Here is a 23,359-nt window from a genome sequence, read left to right on the forward strand (position 1 = left end):
TGGGCAGGGTGCGATGCGGAGCAGATAGCGGCTCCCTCTCTCCAGGGCCCTGCAGACTGCGAAGGGGGTGGGGGGGTGATTATCCAGGAAAGGGGCTGGGCAAGGTGGAGGAAGGAACTGGGATGAGCACCCCTCCCCATCCCATCCCAGCTGCACCTTCCCCAGCTACTACCTGGGCCCCCAGCTCCCGTGGCGACCCCACTCTGGGACCCTGAGCTGGCGCAGTGCTAATCCATTAACTCCTCACAGCAAGCCTGGGAAGTGGGTACTGCATCATCCACAGAGTAGAGATGAAGAAACTGACACACAGAGAGGTCAAGTCACTGGCCCAAGGTCACACAGCTGGTAAGTCATTTAAACAATACATTCCAATTCAACACAACCCATGATGACTCCAATCCTAGTCCCCAACTTGGAGAACAATCCTCTAAACCGGCCAAGGCCCTGAAGCTTGGCTCCAGCAATCCTGGGTCCCCTCTGCCACTCCAAAGTTCTTTCAAGTGGCTGAAGCCTGTTGGCATTCTGGTGGGATCTGACAACTGTCAGTCTCCCCTGATGATCACTGTTAGAGCCGAAGTTGTCCCCCATGGGTATCAGAGACTCCTGTCAGGGCTCTGGGCTCCCAGAAGCCCCAGCAGCCTCTCTGCTTTGCTCCAAGGGGCCCTGGGCACTGGGCGGAGGCAGCCTCCTGACCGTGACAGCAGGATTACTAGCACGCCACCCAGCCAGGAAGCCAGAGGCTTGGGGAAAGTCACCCACGGTCAACTGAGGTGACCCAGGGAGGTCCAGGAAGAGGGAGGGGCGGGGGGGGATTCTAGAAGGCTCTGTCCTTGTGCCGCCCACCCACCCTCCAGCTCTGGGCTTGGAGAGGAGGAGCTGGTCCCAGTCCAAGGGTTGGGGACATTAATCATGGGAAGCACCTGTCAGGGTGGCATCTGGAACTAAAGGGAAACACTTGGCAAAAGGGCGGGAACTTCCCACCCCAGGCGCCCGGGGATCCAGGACCAGCCACCGCCCCACCAGGAGGCCAGGGCATGTGGGGCCCAGGCCCGGGAGCCTGGGAGAGGGTCCCCACCCTGGGTGGACCTCTGCTTCGAGGATGGGAGGAAGGGTTGCAGGGCATGGAGAGAAGCCCATCTGGGCGGGTTGCCACTGTCACTGGGGACAAAGGGACCTTCTGCTGTCACGGCTTCTGTTGATGGGCAACCTGATGATGCCACACAGCTGGGAGCCGGTGGGCTGGGAGCAGAGCCGGGTCTGTGTTCCCCGTCCCAGTCCCTGAGGCCCCGCCCCTTTTGCTCTGGGTCCCCCTCTCCCGAGTTCCGGCCGTGCCTTCTGGTGGTCTCTGACCACACCTTGGTCCCTGGCCTCCTGGCCTCCCTTCTCTCTTCCCTCCCTGCTCCTGCCCTTTCTGCAGCCCTGTGTGTCCATCTGTCCTGGTCTTCCTGTCCTCCGGGTCTGCCCCTCTCCATCTCTGCTCCTCTCTGGGCCCTCTCCCCTCCCCTCTCCACGGCTCCTTCTGTCCCTCCCTTTCCCTGGCCCTTCCGTGTGTCTGTCTGGACCCACTTCCCTTGCCACCAGCATCTCATGACCCAGGTCTCCGTCCGTCTAGACCCACCTGCCTGTGCCCCTTGGCTCCCACTCCTGCGTGCCTCCTGCAGAGGGTCCCTCCCCCGTCAGCCCAGGAGGGAGTGTGCCCAGGAGAGCCTGCCCTGCCAGGGAACCAGGGTACGGGCTGTCCAGCCCGTGGTGGGCATGCTTGGGGACTGCAGGATGGGAGGGCCCTCGGCCTCTCTCTGGATCCCTGGACACTTCATCCTGGTCTTGGAGGGGCTGAGGGCTCTTGCCTAGGCAGCTTCCCGTCACTGTCCTCTGCCATCCAGGGTGGCCCACTTTGAGTCACTGTGGGGAGCTTAGAGGGCATGTGGGAGCTGGGGCCAGGTGGTAAGGACTGGCCACTCCCATGCATGCACCTCCCCAGGACCTTGTTAATGGGCAGACCAGACCTGGCAGCAGGGTCTAGCCCAGTCCCTCCTGATCTGGCAGCCCAGCAAGGAGGGCAGGCCTGGATCTGGGGCTCTGACGCTGTCCCTCTCTGGCGACCTTGGCTTCTCCTCTGAGTCTGCACAGGGGGCATGAAGACTCCAGGCCCCCGGGGCTCAGTGAAAATCAAAGAGCTCACGGAAGCCCAGGGGTCTGCCAGCCGCCAGGCTCTGGACTCACGCTCCACGTCAAGACTGATACGAGCACAGACCACCCTGGACCAGGGGCCTGCCTCTTCGGGGGTCAGAGTAGAGATGGAGCCCCGCTGGGCAGCTGCCTTAGCCCAGAGCCCTAGAGAGGGTGAGAGGAGTTGGCTGGGGCCTGTCGACACCCTGGGCTGCAGCAGGGATGCCAGGTCCTGGGAGGGCGCTGTCTATGGCCAGAGATGGGAAGAGCCCCTTGGGGAGGAGGCTCAGGAACTCCTGCCCCTGGGCATCATGTCTCAATTTCAGCCTGGATGTGTCCCCTTTGTGATAAGACACTTGCCAGGGTCCTCGTGGGACCTTAATCCTCTGATGCTGCGGGTCAGAGACCCTGGTCTGGCGACAGGGTGGCATTCATTTGGCCTCAGGCCAGCTCCACGGGGCCTGGGGGGCTGGGGGGCTGGGATCTGAGCCCTCACGCTCCCCTCTGGCCCCCGACAGCGCAGAAGGATGCAGAGGCAGGAGCAGGGCAGGCATGGTCTCCCTGGTGCACCCCAACATGCCTCCGTCTCCCCGGCTGGGGCTGGTTCACCCCCAGGGCCGCGTCTGTGTAGGCAGCTTGATCCCAGTGTCCATGCGACAAATCCGCCCTCTAAACACGGGGCTGCCGCCCACCCACCTGCCCTTGGAAAGCCCCGCTAACCCCGGAGGACTTGGCAGGGAACGTGGGCTATGTCTCTATTTGTGAAAGGAGGCGGGGGTTAACTCTTTCTGGGGTGTCTTCCAGCTCTGAGGTCCCTCCGGAGAGGCATCTTGGCTCAGTGTGGTTCAGACCCCTCTGGGAGTCGCTTTCCAAGGAAAAGGGGGTCCGGGTGCACAGGAATCCCAGGGTGCACTTAGGTGAGGGGGCCCTCTGCGGGCTCCGGCTCTGCCTGCAGGAGGCGGTCAAGGGCGACGCTTGCTAGGCTGGCGCTTCTAGGTGCCAGGCCTGGGATGAGCTGCCTCTGAGGGGGGCTCCTTTAAAGGGCAGATTCCGGGTCCTTCAGCGGCACCCCCAGCCCAGCCCTCATCACCAGAGCCTGCGCTGGGAACGCGGCCCCATTCATTCGTCTCCGCACCTGGCCAAGGTCCTGCTGGCCCGGGCTTTTGACAGGCCTGGGTGCGTTCTGCTTCTCCGCCGCCCTCCATCCCCAGCCCTTGGGATCCCTCCGCTGAATTCCACCCCTGTGACCTCTGCACCCACCCGGCTTCTACCGTGTCAAAGCCTCACGCAGGCTCAGGGCCGTTTCCCTCTTGCCCTCACCTGGCATTATCCCATCTCCTGCCCACACCTAATCCCCATTTCCCGGGACAGTTGGTCAGAGAGCAAAGTGACCTGTCCAGTGTGGTCAGGCCAGCCTGCCCTGAAGAAGGTTTCTCCCTGAGTTGGGGGCCTAGGGGCAGACTCTGTGCAGCTCAGCGGGGGCGCCCTCCTCTCCGGGAGGCCCTGGCTCCTGGCGGTCTGCCTGCGGTCTCTGTTTCTGAAGGCAGGGGTCAGGTGTAGCCCACCTGGTGTCCTCAGCGCTCAGGGCTGGTCTGGGAATAGATGCTCAGAGCCTCCCTGCACTTTATTGGGCTCCTACTACACGCTGGGCTTGGTGGGGACCAGGCCCACAGATGGCCTGGACCTTGCTTTAGCAGGAGAGAGAAGTATCCAGAAAGAATCGCCCAGAGGCAACACTGCTTCCTTGGGGAAACAGGGGAGGCTGCCCAGACTAGAGGTTCAGGGAAGGCTGAGGCCCAGAGTGTAGGGCAGGGGAGGCCAGGAATGTTCTAGAGTAAGGAAGGCAAGGCCGGGGTCACGGGCTGGAACGAGTGGATGACACGGCAAGGACGCCCCCAGCCGCATTCCCCACTCAGTGCCCTCGCGCGGGCCTGGGTCCCCTGCGACCCGGGGCCGTCGGGGCAGGTCCCCGGGCCCCGCGCTCCGCCCGGCGGCCGGCTCCTGCGCCGGGATCCGGGCCCGGCCGGGAATTAAGCGGCGGCCGAGCCGAGCGCGTCCTTATCTCGGGGAGACAGTCGTCGGGAATCACTTTGACTGAGTGGTTTTGTCTCCCCGCATTTTCCACTGTCAGGCGGCCTCGGGCCATGGATCAAAGGCGCGGTGGCGGCGGCGGTGGCGGAGCGCGAGGGGAGGGGCGGCCGCGGATCCGCCCCGCGCCCCTGTCCCCGCGCCCCTGTCCCCGCGCCCCTGTCCCCGCGCCCCTGTCCCCGCGCCCCTGCTCGCCCCGACGCCGAGCCACCCCAGCGAACACGGGTCGCGGCGGGGGGGGGGGGTGGGGACCCCGGGGATGCAGGGAGGGGGAGGGGAGTCTGTGGGGGGGGACAGAGGTGAGCGACAATGAGCCCGAGTAGGGAGGAGGATGGGGGTGGGTATGGGGGGAAAGGGGCCCGAAGAGCGTCGGAAAGAAGCGGAGGGAACCGCCCTGGAGGAGGGGAAAGGGATGGTCCTGTCTGCCAGGAGGGTGGGCCAGGAGGGTGGGCCAGGAGGGTGGGCCAGGGCGCCAAGGGCCAGGTGAGGGGGGCGGGGAAGAGGAGGGAGGGAAGGAGGGCAGGGAGAAGAAGGGTGAGCTTCCCATCAGCTGAGCCCAGGAGAAAGGGGCCGGAAGGACTAGAGGAGGAGAAATGGGACGGCTGGCCAGGCTGTGCTGGGTGGGACAGGACGGCCACCTCCCAAGAAAGTGCTGGGTCTTCTCCCCCAGCGTCACTGGCAGAGTGACTGGGGCCAGGAGACACCTCCCAAAGCTCTCGGGTGATGCCCAGAAGCCTCTGGCCAGGAGCCTCTTCTGACTCTTGCCTCCCCAGCACCCTTAGCAGAATTCCCAGGGCTGGCTGGACACTTGTCACCACTGGTGAAGACGTTGGAAAGATGCTGGCAGTTGGGGTGAGGGTCGGGAGAAAGGGGACCCCCTGGGGCTGAGCCTGGGGCTGGGTGGAGCCTGGGGAGGGAGGCGGAAGGGAGCCTGGGGGCAGCAGCTCAGGTGTGGGGGGGGGCCTTTCCGCATCAGCAGGGCTGGTCCAGCCCCTGCACTCACTTGCCGTGACCTGGGGCCCATCATGGTCCCTGCCAGAGCCTCAGAGCCCTGCATCTGCCACTAGCTACCAGATACAGTGTGCAGAGACCCCTTCACCCGATTCCTGTGAGGTGGGACCCTGCTTAGCCTACTTTACAGAGGAGAAACGGAGCCCGAGAAGAACCTGGTAGAAAGTGACAGTGCTGGAGATCCCCCACTGCACCCCCAAACAGAGATGGCACCCCCCAAAAGAGAATTCACCCCCAAACAGAGACCGCACCCCCTTGGTCCTGGTGTCTGCGCTCCTGCCTCTGGAGGGCGCTAGGATCAGCTGAGGTCAGAGTCACATTTGGGGCCCTTGGAGACCTCACCAGTGGCTGGAAATAGACCATTTCAATGACAGGCACTGGTCTCCCAGGCCAGGCAGTCCCGGCCCTGCCCCTGTCTCCCCAGGTGCAGAACAGAAATAATCCCAGGCCCTCCCGAAGGGGGTTAGAATGATTAAGTGAGATCATCCACGTAAGGGCCAGGTGAGTGCTGGGGAAGTTTACCCAGAGCTATTATTTATTTCTTAATACTTGTCTAGCAGCACAGGAGCTTCTCACATGCTGATGGGGTGTGGTGCATTTCCCCGGGAAGCAGGCTCGCCCACTAAGGGGGGGTGAGGGGAGGCCAAGTCTTAAGGAACAGGGGGTCTGGGTGCCAGACAGAAGAGAACGGGGTGGTGGAGGAAGAGTCCGGGAAGGCAGGTGAGGAGGTCTGGAGACAGGGACGCGGCCCTGGGGGAGCTCACAGAGTCACCCTGCCCCTCCTTGCTGGGGTCCTGCCCGGCCCCCAAGTCCAGTTGCCCAGCCATCTCGGCAGCGCCTCTCCCACCAGGGACCCCCGAGACGGCCTGCGAAGCTCCGCGTCGGCCGCAGTATTAATTGCTAATCTCCCTCATTTTCTTCCCCTCTATCTGCCGGGACTGTCTCGTCCTGAGCCCCCGTGCTAATCAGAAAGAAGGACAAATCCGCTATTTGCATTCTTTCCCACCAAGCCAGGCAGGTCCCCATGGCTAAACCCCTGGCCTGCTGGGACACCCGGCAGCCCAGGGAGGAGGTGCGGGAGGAGGTGGACCTGGAGCGCTGGCCCCACCCGCAGAGCCGCAGCGCGAGCCCTGGCTCCTGTGGGAGAACTGCAGAATCACAGCCGGTCTGTCTCTTTCTTCCCACAGACAGGGAGACAGGCCGGAGCGGGGAGACATCTGCTAAGATCACATGGTGGGCCAGAGACAGAACGAGGAGAGAACTGAATTTCCTACCAGAGAACAGGCTGGGCCTGCCCTGGATTCTCCTGGCCCAGAAAAAGAAGGAAAAAAGAAGGTGTAGGCAGAGAGCCTAGCAAGACCTCCGTGTCCAGCTCCCGTTCAGGGGGAGAGGCAGTGAGGGAAGGCTTTTGCTGTCTGCCGGGCACAGTGCTGGGCATCTCCCACCAACACTCTCCAGTTTCCCTAACGCTGTTTTGCAGATGAGGAAACTGAGGTTCAGAGAGTCCCTCAGCTTGCCTGTGACCACACAGCGAAACAGAAGAGCTGGAATGGAGCCCTGGTGTGTGTCTGCTGTACTGCCCACAGAGGCCCTGAGCTGGCGGACCCCTCACTCTTGTCGGGTCCTTGGCCACTGCCTTGGCTGCCCCAGTCCCCTACCCCTTCCTTGATTTTCCCCTGATTAAAGTCACATCTGGTCCAGGTCGCCTTCTCTGACCACGTCACCCTCCTCCAAACTTCCTCTGCTCTCCCTGTTTGACCAGGAAGCACACACAGTGTCCATAACCAGATCTCTGACTGCTCTTTGTGGAGGGGGGTCTGGTCTCCCTGGACGTGTCCCTCATCCGAGCGGAGCTGGCCGCGTCGTGAGTAATGACCGTCTAGAGCCCCAGAGTCCTCTGGGAACCCACCACAGCTGGGTCCCATCAGGCCTGTACTGTGCTGGGGGTTGACCAACAGCTATTGGTGGCCTACTATGTGCCAGACCCTGGGGATTACGTGGTATCACCAAAATAAGTCCTGTGCTGAGTGGCCCAGGGCTGCCCGGGGTCCTGCCTAAGACCACGGCCACCCAGGGGCCTGAAGCATCTGGTTTTCCCAAGCCGGCTGTCCCTGCTGGGACCCAACTCTGTCGACGGATGGAGGTGGGGCCAAGGGTGGGGCTAGACAGCCCTGCTCCAGGGATGGGCACTAGGGTGTCCCTGGAGGGGAACACTGGGCTCTGAACTGCTCTTCAGCTCAGGGAGGGCCCAGCCCCAGGTTCCAGGACCCGATGCACCTTCTCAGGAGGGACAGGCCCCTGGCGAGCTCTCCTAGCCCCCTCCAGGATAAAAGACCCCCATGTCACCCTGGAAGTCGGGCCACGCTGGGACCGGGTTCCTGGCGCCACAGGCCTGGTTCCCCCTCCTTGGCAACCTGGAAAGTTCCAGATCCTGGTTTCTGCCAGAGTTCCCTCCCCCTCCCCCCAGCTCCTCTCCACCCAGGAGAAGCCTGAGAAGGCGGAAACGCAGACCAACGGGGCTGTGTGTTCCCAGGCCTCGCCCTGTGGGCTGGAGCCAGGCCCTGATGGACAGGAGCAGGTGACCGGGGTGCGGAGCCAAACGTGGGAGTCGGCCCAGCTCTTCCCTGGGAGGAGGTCAGCCATGGACCAAGGCATCCTGGCTGCGAGAGAGGAGCCGGCATCTGCCCTGAGTGACGGCGGCTGTCAGCTCACACCTCTGTCTCCACGGTGGCCCTTCTCAGCTTCTCAAGGCTCATCCCTGCCTCAGGGGACGCCTGGTGAGCAGAGGGGCAGCAGCCACATTCGGGTCCCCAGTGTCCCCCATCAGGCTGCAGTGAGGGGTGGGGCGGGCAGATGTGGTGGTGGGGGGTCTCGGGAGCTGGACTGTGACCCGGTGAGGTGAAAGCCAGCTGGGGAGGCAGACACTCGGATCCAGCCACAGACTCCTGGCCCCCTCCGCAGGCTGACCCCTGACCCACACCAACACTGCGGGTCACCACGGGAAATGGGGGCGGGTGAGGGTGACTCAGCGCTCCCCTAATCCTGGGGCTCACATCTCCGTCTGAGTCATCCCTCCCTTCCCCAGGGACCCGAGGTGGCCGGAAGTGGCGTCTCCTGTGCCTTCTGCACCCTGGCACCTTCTCTTCTCACACTAGGTCAACAGAACACCCCACGTGGTCCTAGGGGGGGACCCAACACGGGCGTTCCCCTGGCAACCGAAAGGGCTCAAGGAGAGAGGGGAGGGGAAAGGATGCAGGGCCCTGAGGCAGAGTTAGAGACCAAGCCACAGAGGGTAGGGGGTGTGGAGAATGCACGTTTATTGAGCACCTACTACGTGCCAGGCACTTTACTCCAGTTTGTCAGTCCTCACAGCACCCCCCCCCCCCCCCCCCCCGCCGAGAGGTAGGGATTGTGGTCCCTGTTTTCCGAGGAGGGAAAATGAAGCCCAGAGAGGTGAAGCAAGCTTCCCCAAGGTCACACAGCAATTTAGCAAGCGGGAAAAGCAGGACTCCAAGTCAGGGCTTGTTATGGCCAAAGGCCTCGTCATTTCTGCCACCCCAGGCATTCTTCCAGTCCTGGTCCCCGAGGGAGAGGCCTCCCAAGAAAGGGAACCTCAGAAGGAGACCCCAGGAGGCCCAGGGAGGGAAGCGGGCGGCAGAGCAGAGGAGACGCCCAGGAAGGAGGCGAGGGCAGGGCTGGGCGGGGCGCAGAGGAGCGCGGGGTTAAAGCCCGTGTTCCTACAACCTGCTAAGCCGGAGAAATGAATTCTGATCCCTCCAAAACCCAACCTCGGAAAATGTGCGAGAGAAGGGTCTCCTTTCACGGGGGCAGGAAATCCTCCACACCTCCTCCCGATGCCCCGGTAATGCCAGGATGTCCCCAATCTGCTTTGAGGAATGGAGAGATTAAGAATAATAAAAAAATTGCAATAAAATGTGTGTGAAGGAGGGGGTAATTGTGGACAAACGCAGCATTCAAATTCATTTCTCGGCTCTTTCACACACCATTTCAATCTTATTTTCTGCTTGCTAATGAGATCTTGTTGCCTGGGCCAGGCAAAACCTTCCAATATCAGGACGTAATTGCACATAATTTTCTCTCCTACCAGTGATTTGCATCAGTTTTTTAAAAATTCTGGGCTATTTAACACTCTACGATCCCCCTCCCCATCTTCCTGCCGACAAATCTCTTGCTCCCTCCTCCTTCCCCGTCCTGGTCCAGCAAGACTCATTTTAAATGCTTATTATAAACGCAATGTCACCAATAAAGGGGCGGGGGACGAAGAGGAAATAAGAGGAGAAAGAGGCCAAGGGAGTCTCCGGTGCTCACCCGGGGCCAGGTATAGCTCCCTAGGGCAGCCGACTGCCTTGACCTTGTCCTGCTGAGGGCCAGGGGGCAAGTTCATGGGTCAAGTGGATCTTAGTGAAAATCCTATCTCCACCTCTCACCAGCTCTGTGGCTTTCCGCAAGTTACTTGACCTCTCTGAGCGTGTTTCCCCGAGCAGAGGGATGGAATGACTTCAAACAGGCAAAGTGCTTTCGTGGGCGCTGGCACCCGGCGGGTGTTCTGTTGCGGGAGTGTGTGTCCTTGCTGGGTGGCTCCCCGGAGGCCAGCTCCCCGTGCCAGGAAGGCAGCTCCTGAGAAGCCTGCAGGAGCCCCCGTCCCAAGTCACAGTAGCACTGGGAGCCGCCTCCCTACCGCCCTCAGAAGGGGGGAGTTGGGGGACACAGACTGTGAAGCCGCTTCTGCCACCAACTGCCCCCATGACCTTGGACCTCAGCTGCCCTGTGTGGATGTGGCTCCAGCCTCTCAGGGCAGCACAGGAAAAGCACAGCTGTCACTTTCTAGAACCTTCCACAGAGCCTGACGCATGACCCCAAAACCAGTCGCTAACAGGCGGAGGGAAGACCCCGGATAAAGCAGTCTCTTTGCCTGTAACATGGAAGTCACAGGATAGCTGTGACCTGGGACGTAGGCTCAGCCTTTGGCCCGCCTTGGGCCTGGCTGCCGTAAGTGTCCAGCCCACGGTGACGGTCACTGTAGTGTTTATACTGTTTGCAGCTCTGGGGACCGAATCTAGGGGCTCACCCACGCTAAGCAGCTGCTCCCCCACGGAGCTGCGCCCCAGCCCCCGCCGTCACCCCATTATTATGCCCGGGAGGGACAGGAGCCTGGGTCTGCAGGGACGGGGGCACGTGTTTAGCTGCACACTTGGGGGGTAGTTTTCGTAGCTCGGTGTGGGGGGGGGGGTGACTATGCAAATCCCTTTATAGGATCCTTCAGCTCCAGAGAGGGACATGGTGGCACCTGGGGACGTTATGAGGAGCACCAGGACTCCAGCACCCTGGGGGCCACCGACACCAGGGTGTGACCTGGAGCGAATCTCGGGAAGCTGAGCCCTTTCTGGTCTCTGGTTCCCATTTCCAGCCCTGAATCGACACCTCAAAAAAGCTGGGGAAGAGGGGACTTGGGGACACAGACTCTGAACCCAGTTCTGCCCCATGGCCCCTTTCTGGACCCTGGGACCAGCTTCTCGAAGGGGCAGACTGTGTACAGCACAGTGGGCTCTGGAGCCACCTGTTCCTAGCCCAGTTCTGTCGCTTTCTAGAACCTTCCACGGAGCCTTGCACCTGGGGGCCCATGGCTCATCCCTGGAGAGGCCCCGCACAGGGAGCCTGCCTAGGACCTCCACCCCAAGGACCCTGGAAATGGCGGAATTGTGCTGGGGATTTGGGGCCAGTAGGACCTGCAAGTCCCAGTGACTGTGGGACACCTGCTCCACCCTCCCAGGGACCCCTCCAGAGCGGACTGTGCTCTGCTATCAGGCTGGGCGCCCAAGGACAAGAGGCTTGTCCCCGCCATCTGACCACGTGCTCCCGAGGATGAGCCGCCTCCCCAGCGCACAGGGGCCCGCAGGGCAGGGGACCCGGGTGTCCTCATTCTGCACCCTCTGCTCGCCCCTCCTAGGCGGGGCATTCCCGTTCCCCAGGCGTCTTTTGTCCCCAACTCCCAAGTTGTTCTCTAGGAGTCCTTTTCCAGGTTCCCGACCCTGGAGCAAAGGGAGAGGGGGGCTGGGGTCTGAGTCCCACCCCGGGATGAGCCATCGGAAATGAGGCCCCTGGGCTCCCCGACACCTCTTCAGAAGGGCACAGTGCGCAAAGCTGGGACCTCCTGTGGCAAGCGCTTAGCACCTGATCCCGCAAGGCTGGCGTTTGCAGTTGGGGACACCAAGGGACCCAAGCCTAAAGGAAGGGCTCTGGGTCCTGGGCCTCGGTTTGCTCACCCGTGACATGGGGAGAGTGCTGTTCCCTCCCGCAAGCTGAGCGGGGCAGGCACTGAGCGGGTGACAGGCTGTGGGGACAGGGCCTGGCCCAGGCAAGCAGAGGACCTGGCACAGGCAGGCAGCTGGCAAACCGCTTTCCTCTCAGCTGCCCAGGACCCAGGCTCAGAACTGAGGAGAAATGGTGTTTCTGTGAAATTTGGCCAAATCTCCCGGGAGTCCTGGGGGCTCTGTGACACCCACTTCTCTGGCTGCCTGGTGACAAGGGACCCAGGTGAACCTGCAGAAGGAGGGGTCTTCCCCCCAGAAGCCATGGGGGTGAGGAGCCGTCCAGTGTCGAGGGCAAAGCTCCCGGCTCACAGTGGGCGGCAGGACCTGCAGCCCCGGGTCATGGAGGCCGTGCTGGCCCCAGCCCAGGGGGAAAGCCACCCTCTCCTGGCCCAGGTGAGCTGCACTAAAGCCCCTCCTGCCGGGGGAGGGGGACACTGGGCCCATTTGTACCCACAAACGATCTCTCTATAGAGACCCCTCCTGGGTGGAGAACCCCCCCACCTCTCCAGGACCCAGAGATGAGCGGTGACGTTGCCTGGGCAGGGGGTGGGGTGCTGGGGGGTGGGGGGCTGTGCGTGGGACCCTGGAGTCAGGGCTGGGAAAAGCTGGGGTTTTTGTCTTGGACGTGAAGCCCCTGCCCCGCCCCCAACCCCACTCCCTGTCTTTCAGGTCTTTCAGGAAGTGTCCAGGGCTGAACCCAGCTGGCCGCATGGGTGCACACACACACACACACACACACACACACACAGACACACACAGACACACGCACACACGTGCACACATGTGCACACACTCCCACGCACACACACACACATAGACACACGCACACGCGCACACACGCGCACACACACCCATGCACACGCACACACACGCACACACACATAGACACACGCACACGCACACACACGTGCACACACGCGCACACACACCCACGCACACACACGCACACACACACATAGACACACGCACACGCACACACACACGTGCACACACACGCACACACACCCATGCACACGCACACACACCCATGCACACGCACACACACGCACACACACACACGCACACGCACGCACACACACCCACGCACACGCACACGCACGCACACTGCTGCCCTGGCTCCTGCCCTGAGCGCGGCCCCCGCCCCCCGCAGCCCTGCACCCCTGGGTCCCCTCTGCCCCTGTCAGACCCTCCGTCTGTCTTCACACCTTTGGTGGGAACTCTGGGTGGCTCTCCAAGGTCACCCAATCCGTCATGTCCCGCAGCTTCTCAGCCCCAAGATGGGGTGCCCTCTCCCATTCAACTCTCCTCTTGGGACGCAGCGGGGTGTGGGTCCCCCTCGGGGGCCTCCAGGCAAACACACCCCACCCCAAAGCCGTCCAGCCATGAGCGGGGAAGTCCCCAAGATGGGTGCTCACCCAGGGAGTTGTTCTCCCCTCCCTTGTCACCCTTGAGCCCACCCCCTCGCCCCAGGACCCCTGTTTGCTGGGTCTCCTGGCTCTGTGACAGGGTCCTGCTGAGGAGGAGGGGCTGCAGCTACTGGCGGGGGCCAGGGGGCCCTGGCTCAGCCTGGCCAGCCCACGTGTCCCCGCCATCTGTAAAGGAGGCAGGAGCTCCACGCTGTCTCCAGGCCCCTCTTCAACTTCCCGAGGACGTTCCCCCACACTGGTCTGTCCCCAGGGCCAGGCCTGGACCACGTCTGGACCACGGACACCCCAGCGCTCGGCAGCACCTTCCCTCAGCAAACTCGGGGCTCCTGTGTTCGCCCCCTGTTCAGTCCCGGCCGGTCAGCCTGGCCGTCAGCCCCCCGCACTATCGAGACAGAGGTCATGACCTCGAGTCCCCAAGAAGCCACTTGGTTTCACTGGCGAGGGGAGGGTCCTGGCCTGCAGGCTGTGGGCACGTTCAGGGTTCTGCCCACCCAGGAGGCCCCGCGAGGCCAGCCTGGGGCTGACGGTTCAGCTGGGTCAGGTCCCCTCATCCTGTGGCCAGGCCCAGGAGGCTGGTGGAGCCTCCCGAGGGCGCCGCGTGGCCTGCTCGGGCTGACTGGGCACTCGTCTGTGCCAGGCCGGAGCCAAGCCCTTTCCAACGGTCACTTCACTCCATCCTCAGTGACCCTAGGAGGTGGGTACTGCATTGTCCCCACTTCACAGAGGAGCAAATCAAGGCACAGCAAGGGGGAGGGACTGCTCCAGGTCTTCCCAAGCGAGGGACAGGCGGAAACGCAGGTCGCCCCCGCTGTGCGGGTCAGTAGAGACACCGGAAGGAACCCAGACCGGCAGACCTGCCTCAGACCAGGGACTGGCATTTCTTTCTGGGCAGCCCGATAGTATTTGAGGCCTCACAGACTCTGGTCTCTCGGGAAGCTCAGCGACTCCGCCACCACTGCACTAAGGCAGCCGTCCCGGGACGAACGTGGCCGTGTTCCAATAAAACTTTATTTACACAAACAGGTGGCGGGAGGCTGTGGCCTGCAGGAAGTAGCAGATCCCCTTGACTCTTTAAAAAAATATTTCCCCTCGAGGTAGACAACAGGTGTCCCATATGGATTACACTGTCCAGGACACAGGACCGGGAGTCAACTAACATTGGCGCCACCCTTCTTTCGTGCCAGGCTGGGTGCTAGGCGCTTGGACTGGTGAGCAGGTTGGTGCAGGTTAGCAACAGAGTTTCGTGTAACGGAGGATAAGCCAAGGCTTCACAGCAGCTTGAGGTCACCCCAAGAAGGCAGAGCGAGGATTTCAACCCGCTCTGAAGCCGGACCCCTCCCCCGCAGCAGCTGTTGGGATCCGTTTGGGTCTGGTGTCTGCTCCCCACAGACGGGGCTGGGGGTCCCAGCAGGTGAGAGACAGAATAAACCCAGACGGGCTTTGTCCCCTCCCCCACGGGGATCTGGGAGCTACTGCAGCTACAGAAACGAACCCATCGGTGCCTCAAATTCCCTGGGACTTCTGGCACCATCGACTCCTGTTCCTCAAACCCACCAAAAGCCACCAGGAGCCCAGCGCCCTCTCTCTGACTTCACCCAAGCAGGTCCCAGGACCTCTCAGAGTGACTAAACCAGCAGCCAATCACACGCGAGTGAACAGAGTTCCGAGACCCAATCAGAGTGCAGCCTGATCCAGAGCCTCATCTGCAATTCTCTGCACCCACAGAGGGTCCTGCCTCCCAAGGACAGGTCACTCCTGGTGGGAGGCAGGAGATGCAGCCCAGGTGGACCCCAGCCCAGCCAGCCTCCTGCAGGGAAGGGGCCAGGCCCCACCAGGCACCGACCTGAACAGCAGGAGGTGGACGGGGCAGGCCAAGGGCAAGTGCACAGTACTGTTTCGGTTTCTGGACGACGAGACGGTGGAAGCCCTCCCTCCACACCCAGGTGGGCAGCTCACCCAGGGCCGAGGACCGCGGCTACCCCAGTAAGTGGGAGTGGACGGAACAGCCCCCCCCCCCAACTCTCCCCAACAGGCAGGGGGCTCACGGAGACCAGTGAGTTCTCACGGAGAACAACCTGGGTTCCAGGGCACCCACGAGCTGGGCCGCAGGTGTCTAGTGATGGGCCTGGGCGGAGCAGGGGGGCCACCTACCTGAGGAGACAGGCCGTTGCTGACGGGGTTCATGTGGTTGGAGGGGGCCCCCGGGTTCATGAAGCTGTCCGAGTAGCTGGAGAAGCTGTGGCGGGCTCCGTAGGCAGAGCTGGTGTCCGCGGCAGCGGCTGCGGCCAGCCCACCCTGGTGCATGGTGGACGGCGGGAGGGGCTGGGGCCGGTGCACTGTGCTGCCCCCATCTGTGGAGAGACCCCAGAGAGTCCTGAGCCTGGGACCTCGCCCTGGAGGCTGTGCCTCTGAGGGCAGGAGAGAGCCTCCTAGGAGGAAGGCCGGCCCTGAGCCTCTCCAGCCCAGGCTCACCCCTGGGGGAAAGCGGCCACCTTCTCAGGTGACTTGGGAAGAAGGGACCCACTGGCTCCTGAGCAGGACACTAGGGACGGGCCAAGTCTTGACTGACACCCTTACGCCCAGACGTCCTCTCTACAACTGCATGCTGCTCTTGTTGCAGGTACACAGCAAGTGCTCCATAAATGTTAGCTAGACCGAAAGTCACCCCGCTGTGACTCTAATCGGCTCAGACTTGGCCTGTTCCTGTATGTGAGCGTCGGCCACGTGCCAGGGGCTTCCACAGGCACTGTCTCAGGGCCGCGAGGCGAGAACTCGATTCCCATTTTACAGATGACAGCACCAGTCTTGGTGGGGTTGGGGACTCATGCAAGGTGACAAGGCCAGTGGGTGGTGGGACGAGGGTTCACGTGGCTTGACCCGGAGCCGTTTCTGTTCCTAGCTGTCGGGCAGCTACTCGGCTCTGTCAGGGTCCCTCTTTCTGTGCAGCCCTTTTTGGGAATACAGAGTCTCGGGCCCGCAGCCCAGCATGTCCCCAAGATGCCCGGGACCCGTGATGGAAGGGATTTGGAAAGCTCTCTTCCCACAGGTGCTCGGGGGTGCCCAGCTGAGCCTCCTGGAGGGTGGCCTCTTGAGCCAAGGATTTCGAGGGCATGGCGGGGCCTTTTTTGGCTTAACAGTGTGTGCACAGGAAAGTCCACAAGTGGGACAACCTAGAAGGGACAACCCCTGTGAGCCAGAGGACTGGAGGCTCAGGTGGCCGGGGAGGGACGCGGGGCGGGCCGCACGCTCACCTTGGGAGATGGTGGTGGTGGGGTAGGTGGAGTCCGGCAGCTGGTACGGGGGCAGCGTGGGCATGCCCGTGGGCGGGAAGCCCCCTGGCAGGAGGTGGTTGAAGGCTGCCAGCTGGTTGGCTCCTGCCTGCTTCCGCCAACGGGCGCGGCGGTTACTGAACCAGACCTGGGGGACGAGAGCGGAGATGGAGACCACCCGGCTGGAGCAGCTGGAACCTGTCCCCACCCCAGCCACATCCTCCGGCCCAGGCAGCGTCCTTCTCCAGGGAAGGACGGCCCCCGTCATGCAGACCTGGACGGTCTGCGGGAGGATTTCACAGGCAGGACCCCCTTGTGTCCTCATGGCCAGTGAAGAGTTCTTATCATTGTCTCCATTTTAAAGATGAGGAAGCTGAGACTCAGAAAATGGGTAACTGGCCACAACAGGGTAAGTCGAGGCTCAGACCAGCCTCTCGGCCGGTGATCGCCCCACTGCTGCTGCGCCAGCCCTGAGGGTGCCGGTAGCCTGCCGGCCATCCTTGCCCATGCCTGTGTGTACCCGAGCCTGTGCCCACTTTACAGCAGGGGAAACTGAGGCTCTGAGAGCTCACAGCTCGCCCAAGGCCACCTGCCTGCAATGGATCTAGGTTCCAACTGAAACCAGCCTGGCTGTCCAGGGCCGGCTCGCCTGGGTTTGCAACTCCTTAGGACCCAGAGAGACAAGGAGAGGGTGACGGGCTGCTTCAGGGGCTGTCCCCACCTCTGGGCTCGGCACCTGCTGCCCCCTCTCACCCCAACGCCCTTCCTGCAACCGGTTCCTTCAGCTCACACCCCCCTCAGCGCCGACTCCCTCCCTTCTCATCTAAGGGGCCACAGGGCTCAGCTGGGTGCAGGTGCTGGGGGCCCTGACACTGCTCTTCTCTAGGTCCTCTCGGGGAGCAGCGGCACCAGAGCAGAGAGGGCTCGACCCACTGGGCCAGGCTGGAGGGAAGGCAGCCGCCTCCCCCGCCAAACCAGGTCCCGCTGCTCCCCGGCTTCGCGGGCACCGGGGGCATCCCAGGGGCCTCCTGGGCTGGGCTGGACCTGGACCCTGTGAGGAGTGGGCACTGGCTCCCGGCTCCCAGCCTCCCGGAGAAGGGTGGGGACGCTGGCTGAAGTCAGTCCACCTGGAGGCCGCGGGGGACAGATGTCCAGGTCGGAAACAGCCTGAGCCCAATGCCCCGCCCACTTCTCTGGGCCCTTCGGGGCTTGGGGAAGGGCGGCCTCCGCCGGGTGCTAATGCGTCCTCATCTGTCCTGGGCCCTCTCTCCTGTCCAGCCCAGGAGGGCTTTGCAGGTGGCAGATCCTGCAAGACTTCCGCGGTGTTTGGTTTCCACAGTCCCTGTGCCGCCCTGTTGCTGTCCCTTTATGGACACGCTGCTCGCGTTTACTTCAAAATACGTTCATTTTGCTAAAGGAAGAAGCAGCAGAGAACTGGAGCGTGGCAAGAGTCAGGGACATGGGGGGAGGGTTACTGACGTTTGGGCGGCGGAGTCCTGGTTTGTCACAAGTCCTGGTCTGTCACGGGGCTGTCCCCTCCTGCTGGCTCATCTTTTCCTCAAATCAAAAGTGCAAAGTGGACAGGGAAGCAGCTCCCTCCTTCCCCTCCTTCCCTTCCGGCCCTTCTCTGCTCCTTTCTCCCCCACAGGGTCCCCTGTGGGGGAGAGGGCCTGCCCCTTGTCCCTGGGACACCGCCATCCCACCGGGGTCCCCGCTTCCCACCAAGTGTGGCATGGTGGGTGACAGCAGGCACCCCGGGGCCAACTGCTTGGGTTTGGGCCTTGCCCTAACCTCCAGCTAAGACGGGCTTCCCCGTCCCTGCCTCTGAGCCTCCGCCTTGTGACCATCTGCAGTTCTGGACCTCGGCGAGTTGAGGGCACTGGTGACATACAGCATTGTGCTGTCTGCCAGAGACACGTGAAGTCGCCGAGCTGAAGGCTCCTGGCCAGCGCCAAGTGCGAGGTGCCCGTTTACAGGCTGGAGGTGGGGGCTCCTGGGCGGGGGGGGGTCGAGGTGCCAGCACCCCACCCAGAGCCCCTGACCAGGACTGGGCTCTGTGAAAGCAGTGCTGGTCTTATTATTCTTTATTCTTTTTTGTGGCGCTGGAGACGGAACCCAGGGCCTTGCACATGCCAAGCACATGCTCTGCCTCCGAGCTGCACCCCCAGCCCCAGCACCTAGCCCAGGAGCGGGCACAGTAGGACCATCTTGCAGAGTTGAACTTCACCTGATCTGTCTCTTAGCGTGGCCCAGAGGGAAAGAACAGGGGCAGAGACTCGAGCCCGGCACAGCCACGTTCTGCATGTCCAGGAAGCTGTGTCCTTGGCTGCACCTCAGTTTTCCTGTCTGCAGTATGGACAGAGGAATGACCCCTCACCTCCCAGGGTTACAGCGGGGAGGGGTGGAGACGCTGCAGAGTGGGGGACGTCCTGCCTGGCACTGCAGAGGCGCACCGTCACCTCGCTCCAGAGCTGTGAACGGATTCAGTGCAGGTCACGCCAGGCCCATTGGAACATGCCTGTACTCCCAGTGGCTCAGGAGGCTGAGGCAGGAGGATGGCGAGTTCAAAGCCAGCCTCAGCAAACGCGAGGTGCTAAGCAACTCAGTGAGACCCTGTCTCTAAATAAAATACCAAATAGGGGTGGGGATGGGGCTCAGGGGTTGAGTGCCCCTGAGTTCAATCCCTGGTACCCCCTAAAAAAAAGACTCAATGCAGGCTGCTAATCAGCCAGCCCTCGGGGCCTCCAAAATGGAATTTCCGTTCAGCAAAACAGAAGCTGACAGAGGGTTGTGAACCGGGGCCACCGTGTGCCCGCTGCTGCCCTTCCCCGAAGGGTGGGAGGTGCTGTGGGTGACCTCGGGGCCCAGCAGCCCCTGGGCCTCTGTTTCCAGAAGAAATGCTCAGGCTCAGGCTGACGCCACTGATCTGTTCGCCTCCAGGGGAGACGCAGGCAAGGCTGGGACCAGCCTCCAGCAGCTGAAAAGTGGAGATTCCACAGCGTGGTCCTGGGTCCCTGGCCTGCGTGGTGCCCTGTCCCTCCTGTGGCTCGGGCTTCCTGCTGGCTTCTCTGTGGCCAGCCCAGAAGGCTTCAAAGGGGGGGCTCCTGACTCCTGGGGGCCAATCTGGGGGAGCCGGAGGGCAGGAATAGCCGCCTCTCCCCACAGCTCTCCCCACAGCTCCCGACTCACCCTCCTGCTTCCCTGTTTACTAGAATGGCGGCCCAGGGCCACGGGCACTTCTGCCTGAGGAATCCCCATGCCTAGATCAGCGTCTGGCAGACAGTCCTCACTCAGTGATGGCCAGAGGGACAGACACGGAGCCACAGGGGCGGCCAGCACTGGAACTGCCAAGGGCAGGTGGGGTCTTCATGATCCAGCCCCTCTGGGAGCCAGGCATTTCTTAATAGATTTTTTTTTTTTTTTGCACTTAATCATTTAATCCCAGAACGAGGCTGACCCACTGCCCCTGCCTCCACGGTGCAGAGGAAGAGACCGAGGGGAGAGCAGAGGGGTGGGGACGGAAGCCAACCCACGGCTTCCGGTTCTGACTGCACCCGAACCCGTCCACTGCCCACCATGTCCACCCAGGGCCACGGGGATGAGACAGGATTGAATTGCAAAATCCCAGAACCACCGATTTAGGATCAGAGACCAAGACCTCAGAAGCACAGAGCCAAGCCCTGCGCCATGGGGCACGCCTGTAATCCCAGCCCCTCTAGAGGCTGAGGCAAGAGGATCACAAGTGGAGGTCAGGCTCAGCAACTTAAGGAAACCCTCAGCAACTTAGCAAGACTCTGTCACAAAATAAAAAATAAAAAGAACTAGGAATGTAGCTCAGGGATAAAGCACCCCTGGGTTTAATCCCCAGTACCTAAAAACAAGAAGCTCAGAATCTAGGGATCCCTCTCTAGGTTCCCGGGTCCGCTGGACACTGTGTTTTCGCTTGAACATTTCTAGAGATGGGGTCCCCCCCTCCAGCATCCTGATGGTCCACAGTGAGAACCCAGGGCTTCCAGAAGGCTTTGTGGTCACTGAGCTCCGTCCCCTGTCTACAGATGGACACTAACTCTCTGGAAGGGAAAGTGGCCTGCCCAGGTGACCCAGCGGGTCAGAGGCGGGACCCACAGGCTCCGGAGCTCTCTGCCTGTGGACCTTCCTGCTGGACTGGAGCCGTTGCCCTGTTGTCCCTGGTCCCTCCACCCTCGGGGCTGCACGGGCTTCAGTTCCCTCAGGCTACAGGGTCTTGGTTTTGTCTTTGCGGTGGATGGTCAGCCTTTGTTCCTTCTTCAAAACTCAACATTTTTGTTTCCTTTCTCTGCTAAGAGACCCTGAGGGCTAAGGAGCCCCTGGAGGTCACAGCCCGTGGCAGGAGCATGGCAGGGAGCCCAGGGGTCCGTGGCCTCCGCCTGTATCGGGCCTGGGCTCCCCGCTCCTCCACTCCCAGGCCCCGCCCTCCTTGGACCTTGAGTGACACCTGTTTCTAGGTCCCCTGGGCCCATAAAAGCACGGTCCCGACAGCCAGGCCATGTCACAGGGAGCAGGCAGGCTGCAAGGTGGCGGGAAGAGCCCGACCAGGACGTGGGAACCAGAGGCACCAGGAATGCGCTGCACAGCTGCAGGGATCAGGGGGGCCGGGCTGGGCAGGCTCAGATGTCCCCCTGGCTGGGAGGGGAAGGCAGAGCGCTGCCCCACGCTGGGAGTCAGGCTGCAGGCTCCAGCCAGGGTCTCCCTGATGGTCTGCGTCACCATCTCCTCCGCGTGGAAAGAACGTGGGCGCTGGCACCACCAGGCCCAGCCGGCGGGGTCCAGCTCCGTGCCCAGGGGTGGCCGCTTCCCTGGGCCTGTTGTGTCCCTCGTGCTTGGGGGCTGTGTGTGAGACCCTGACAACCCGGTGAGCTGTCCAGGCTGCACGAGGCCACCTGTGAGGACTCGCGGGAAAGCTGGTCCCCCCGCTGGTCACAGCCCCAGCAGCAGTCAGGGGCAGCCCCTCTGCAGGCCCACTGAAGCCACTTGTCACCTCCTGTCCTCTTCCTCCTCCACAGCCTGAGCCCTGGCACTGAGGGACATCTGTAGGCCTCATGTCGGAAGTCCAGGGCCAGCCTGGGGACATGAGGCCACCCCTCCCCAGGGCAAGCCTGGAGCCCCAGGCTCTGGCCCCACCCCGCCCCTCCTTCAAGGCCTGGGAGGGACGTTCCAGGTCTGGGGTCTCCCTGCCCTGGCCTGATGGGTCACACCTGCCCGGCTTCTGGGGCGCTTCCCACACGGGAAACTCGCGACCCATCGGCGGAGGCCAGGCCTGCTCAGAAGTCCCCTCCCCACGGTCCCCGTGAGAGATCCACAGCTCAGGGCCCTTCCTTCTCCTTCCTCCGTCTCCCTCTTCTTCTTTCTGTCCCTCCATGTCCCCTCCCCTTGGGCTGTCCACCTCTCGGTCAGTCACATTTGCTGTCCACACACTCTGCCCCGGGTGCCGGTGGCATTAATCACTCACCTGGTCCCCAACGCCCTGTTGCACCCCCCACCCCCTCGCACTGACCCAGGCCACCCCGGCCTCCTGGGAGCCGGGCCCTCGCGTCCCCTCACCTGCACGCGGGCCTCGGTCAGCTTGGTCCTCTGGGCCAGCTCCTCGCGGGTGTAGATGTCGGGGTAGTGGGTCCTCTCGAAGGCCTTCTCCAGCTCCTCCAGCTGCTCGGCCGTGAACGTGGTCCGGCTGCGGCGCTGCTTGCGCTTCAGAGGGAGGTCGGGTTCCGACTCCACGTCTGAGCCCTCGTCCAGCCGGTTCCCTGCAGCGGGCGAGAGGGGAGGCCGTGGGGCCGGTGAGGCGGAGGGCGGGTCTGCAAGGAGCCACACGGGCCCACCTCTGAACACTCACTGAGGACCAGGTCCCTCCCGAGCAGGGAAGGATGCTGACCGCTGCAGGTCTGTGGGAAGCAGCCTCCATCCCCGGCCCCAGGAGGCTGGCTAAGCAGTTTCTGGCAAAACCATTTTTTTTTTTTTAAAGCTAATCCCCCATAGTTGGGCATTTAGATTATTTCCACTCGCACGGATGGATACCCATGACATAAGGCTCAGGGGGTGGTTTCATGGTGAAATACATTTGTCAAAATTCACAGAAGAATATTCTCCAAGAAAGGGAGGGTTTGCTGCATATTAACGACATCTGAAAAACCAACTTTAAGAAAAAAGCAAGGTACAAACCGGTGGGCAGAGATCAATTCCACCTGCAGAAAAGCAGGCACAACCCTATGACCCAAACCCGCACAGGCACCCACCCCGGGGCCGGACGGCGCTTTCTTTGTTTTACTTGTATTTAGATATTTTTAAAATGATGATCGTTGCAACAAGACTGTTGTTGGGTTTTGTGGAAATACTGCAAAAACTAAGAGAAGGAGGGGAGGGGGAGGGGGAGGCCGGGGAGAGGAGGGGCACCACTGTGCACCTGACGGCTCCTGCTCTCCCCCTCACAGGCACTACTGGGCCCCACAGTGGCGTCTGGGAGCTCAGACTCCTGCCTGCCTCTGCTCTAGGGAGGCTAGCTTCCCACGGGCCTCAGTTTCCCTACATGTAGCATGAAGCGTTTGCACTGTGTGACTTCCACAGGCAGGCCCTTCTGGGACACTCCCAGATCTCTCAGCGACCTCCCAGCCTGGAGGAGGGGACCTCACCTGGATGATCTTGGTCGGGCCATGGCCCCCACCTCTTGACTCCTACTAATTTCCACCCTGGAGCCTGGAGGTGAGTGAAGGCTTTGGTTTCCTGTGCAGAGAGAGCAGGAAGCTGGAGCCAGCTTGCTCCCCGGCATTGGAAGGGGCTCTCAGGCCAGGAATCCATTTCTGCCCCAGTTGCAGCCTGGGGAAGCTTCAGGAAGGGCTTGATCAAGCTTCCCAACGGTTGGGGCTGAGGCTGAACTGGCTCCCCACCCCGAGTGATCCCCTGCCTCTGGCCCCTTTCTGACACTGTCAAAGGGGTGCTAGCAGGGAGGTCCCTAGCCAGGGCTCAGAAGCTCTGCCCCACCCACGGGGGGGGGCCTGTGGGGAGTGTGGGGGAGGGGCTGGTGAGAGAAGCA

At 62.2% G+C, this 23,359-nt stretch overlaps 1 protein-coding gene across 2 annotated transcripts in view; it reads right to left on the reverse strand.

Moving 5' to 3' along the window:
* Pax7 (paired box 7) overlaps positions 1–23,359 on the reverse strand; it is an 86,463-nt gene that overhangs the window by 18,171 nt on the left and 44,933 nt on the right. For both annotated transcript variants that reach the window (XM_076863301.2, XM_076863302.2), the window contains exons 5-7: positions 21,877–22,076; positions 16,279–16,444; positions 15,179–15,378 (exon numbers count right to left, since the gene is read on the reverse strand). In XM_076863301.2, coding sequence (XP_076719416.1) covers positions 15,179–15,378; positions 16,279–16,444; positions 21,877–22,076 — 566 coding nt within the window. The remainder of the gene's footprint in view (positions 1–15,178; positions 15,379–16,278; positions 16,445–21,876; positions 22,077–23,359) is intronic.

The sequence above is a fragment of the Callospermophilus lateralis genome, chromosome 7 (assembly GCF_048772815.1).
Source record: "Callospermophilus lateralis isolate mCalLat2 chromosome 7, mCalLat2.hap1, whole genome shotgun sequence".
In the NCBI taxonomy this organism is placed as follows: Eukaryota; Metazoa; Chordata; class Mammalia; order Rodentia; family Sciuridae; genus Callospermophilus; species Callospermophilus lateralis.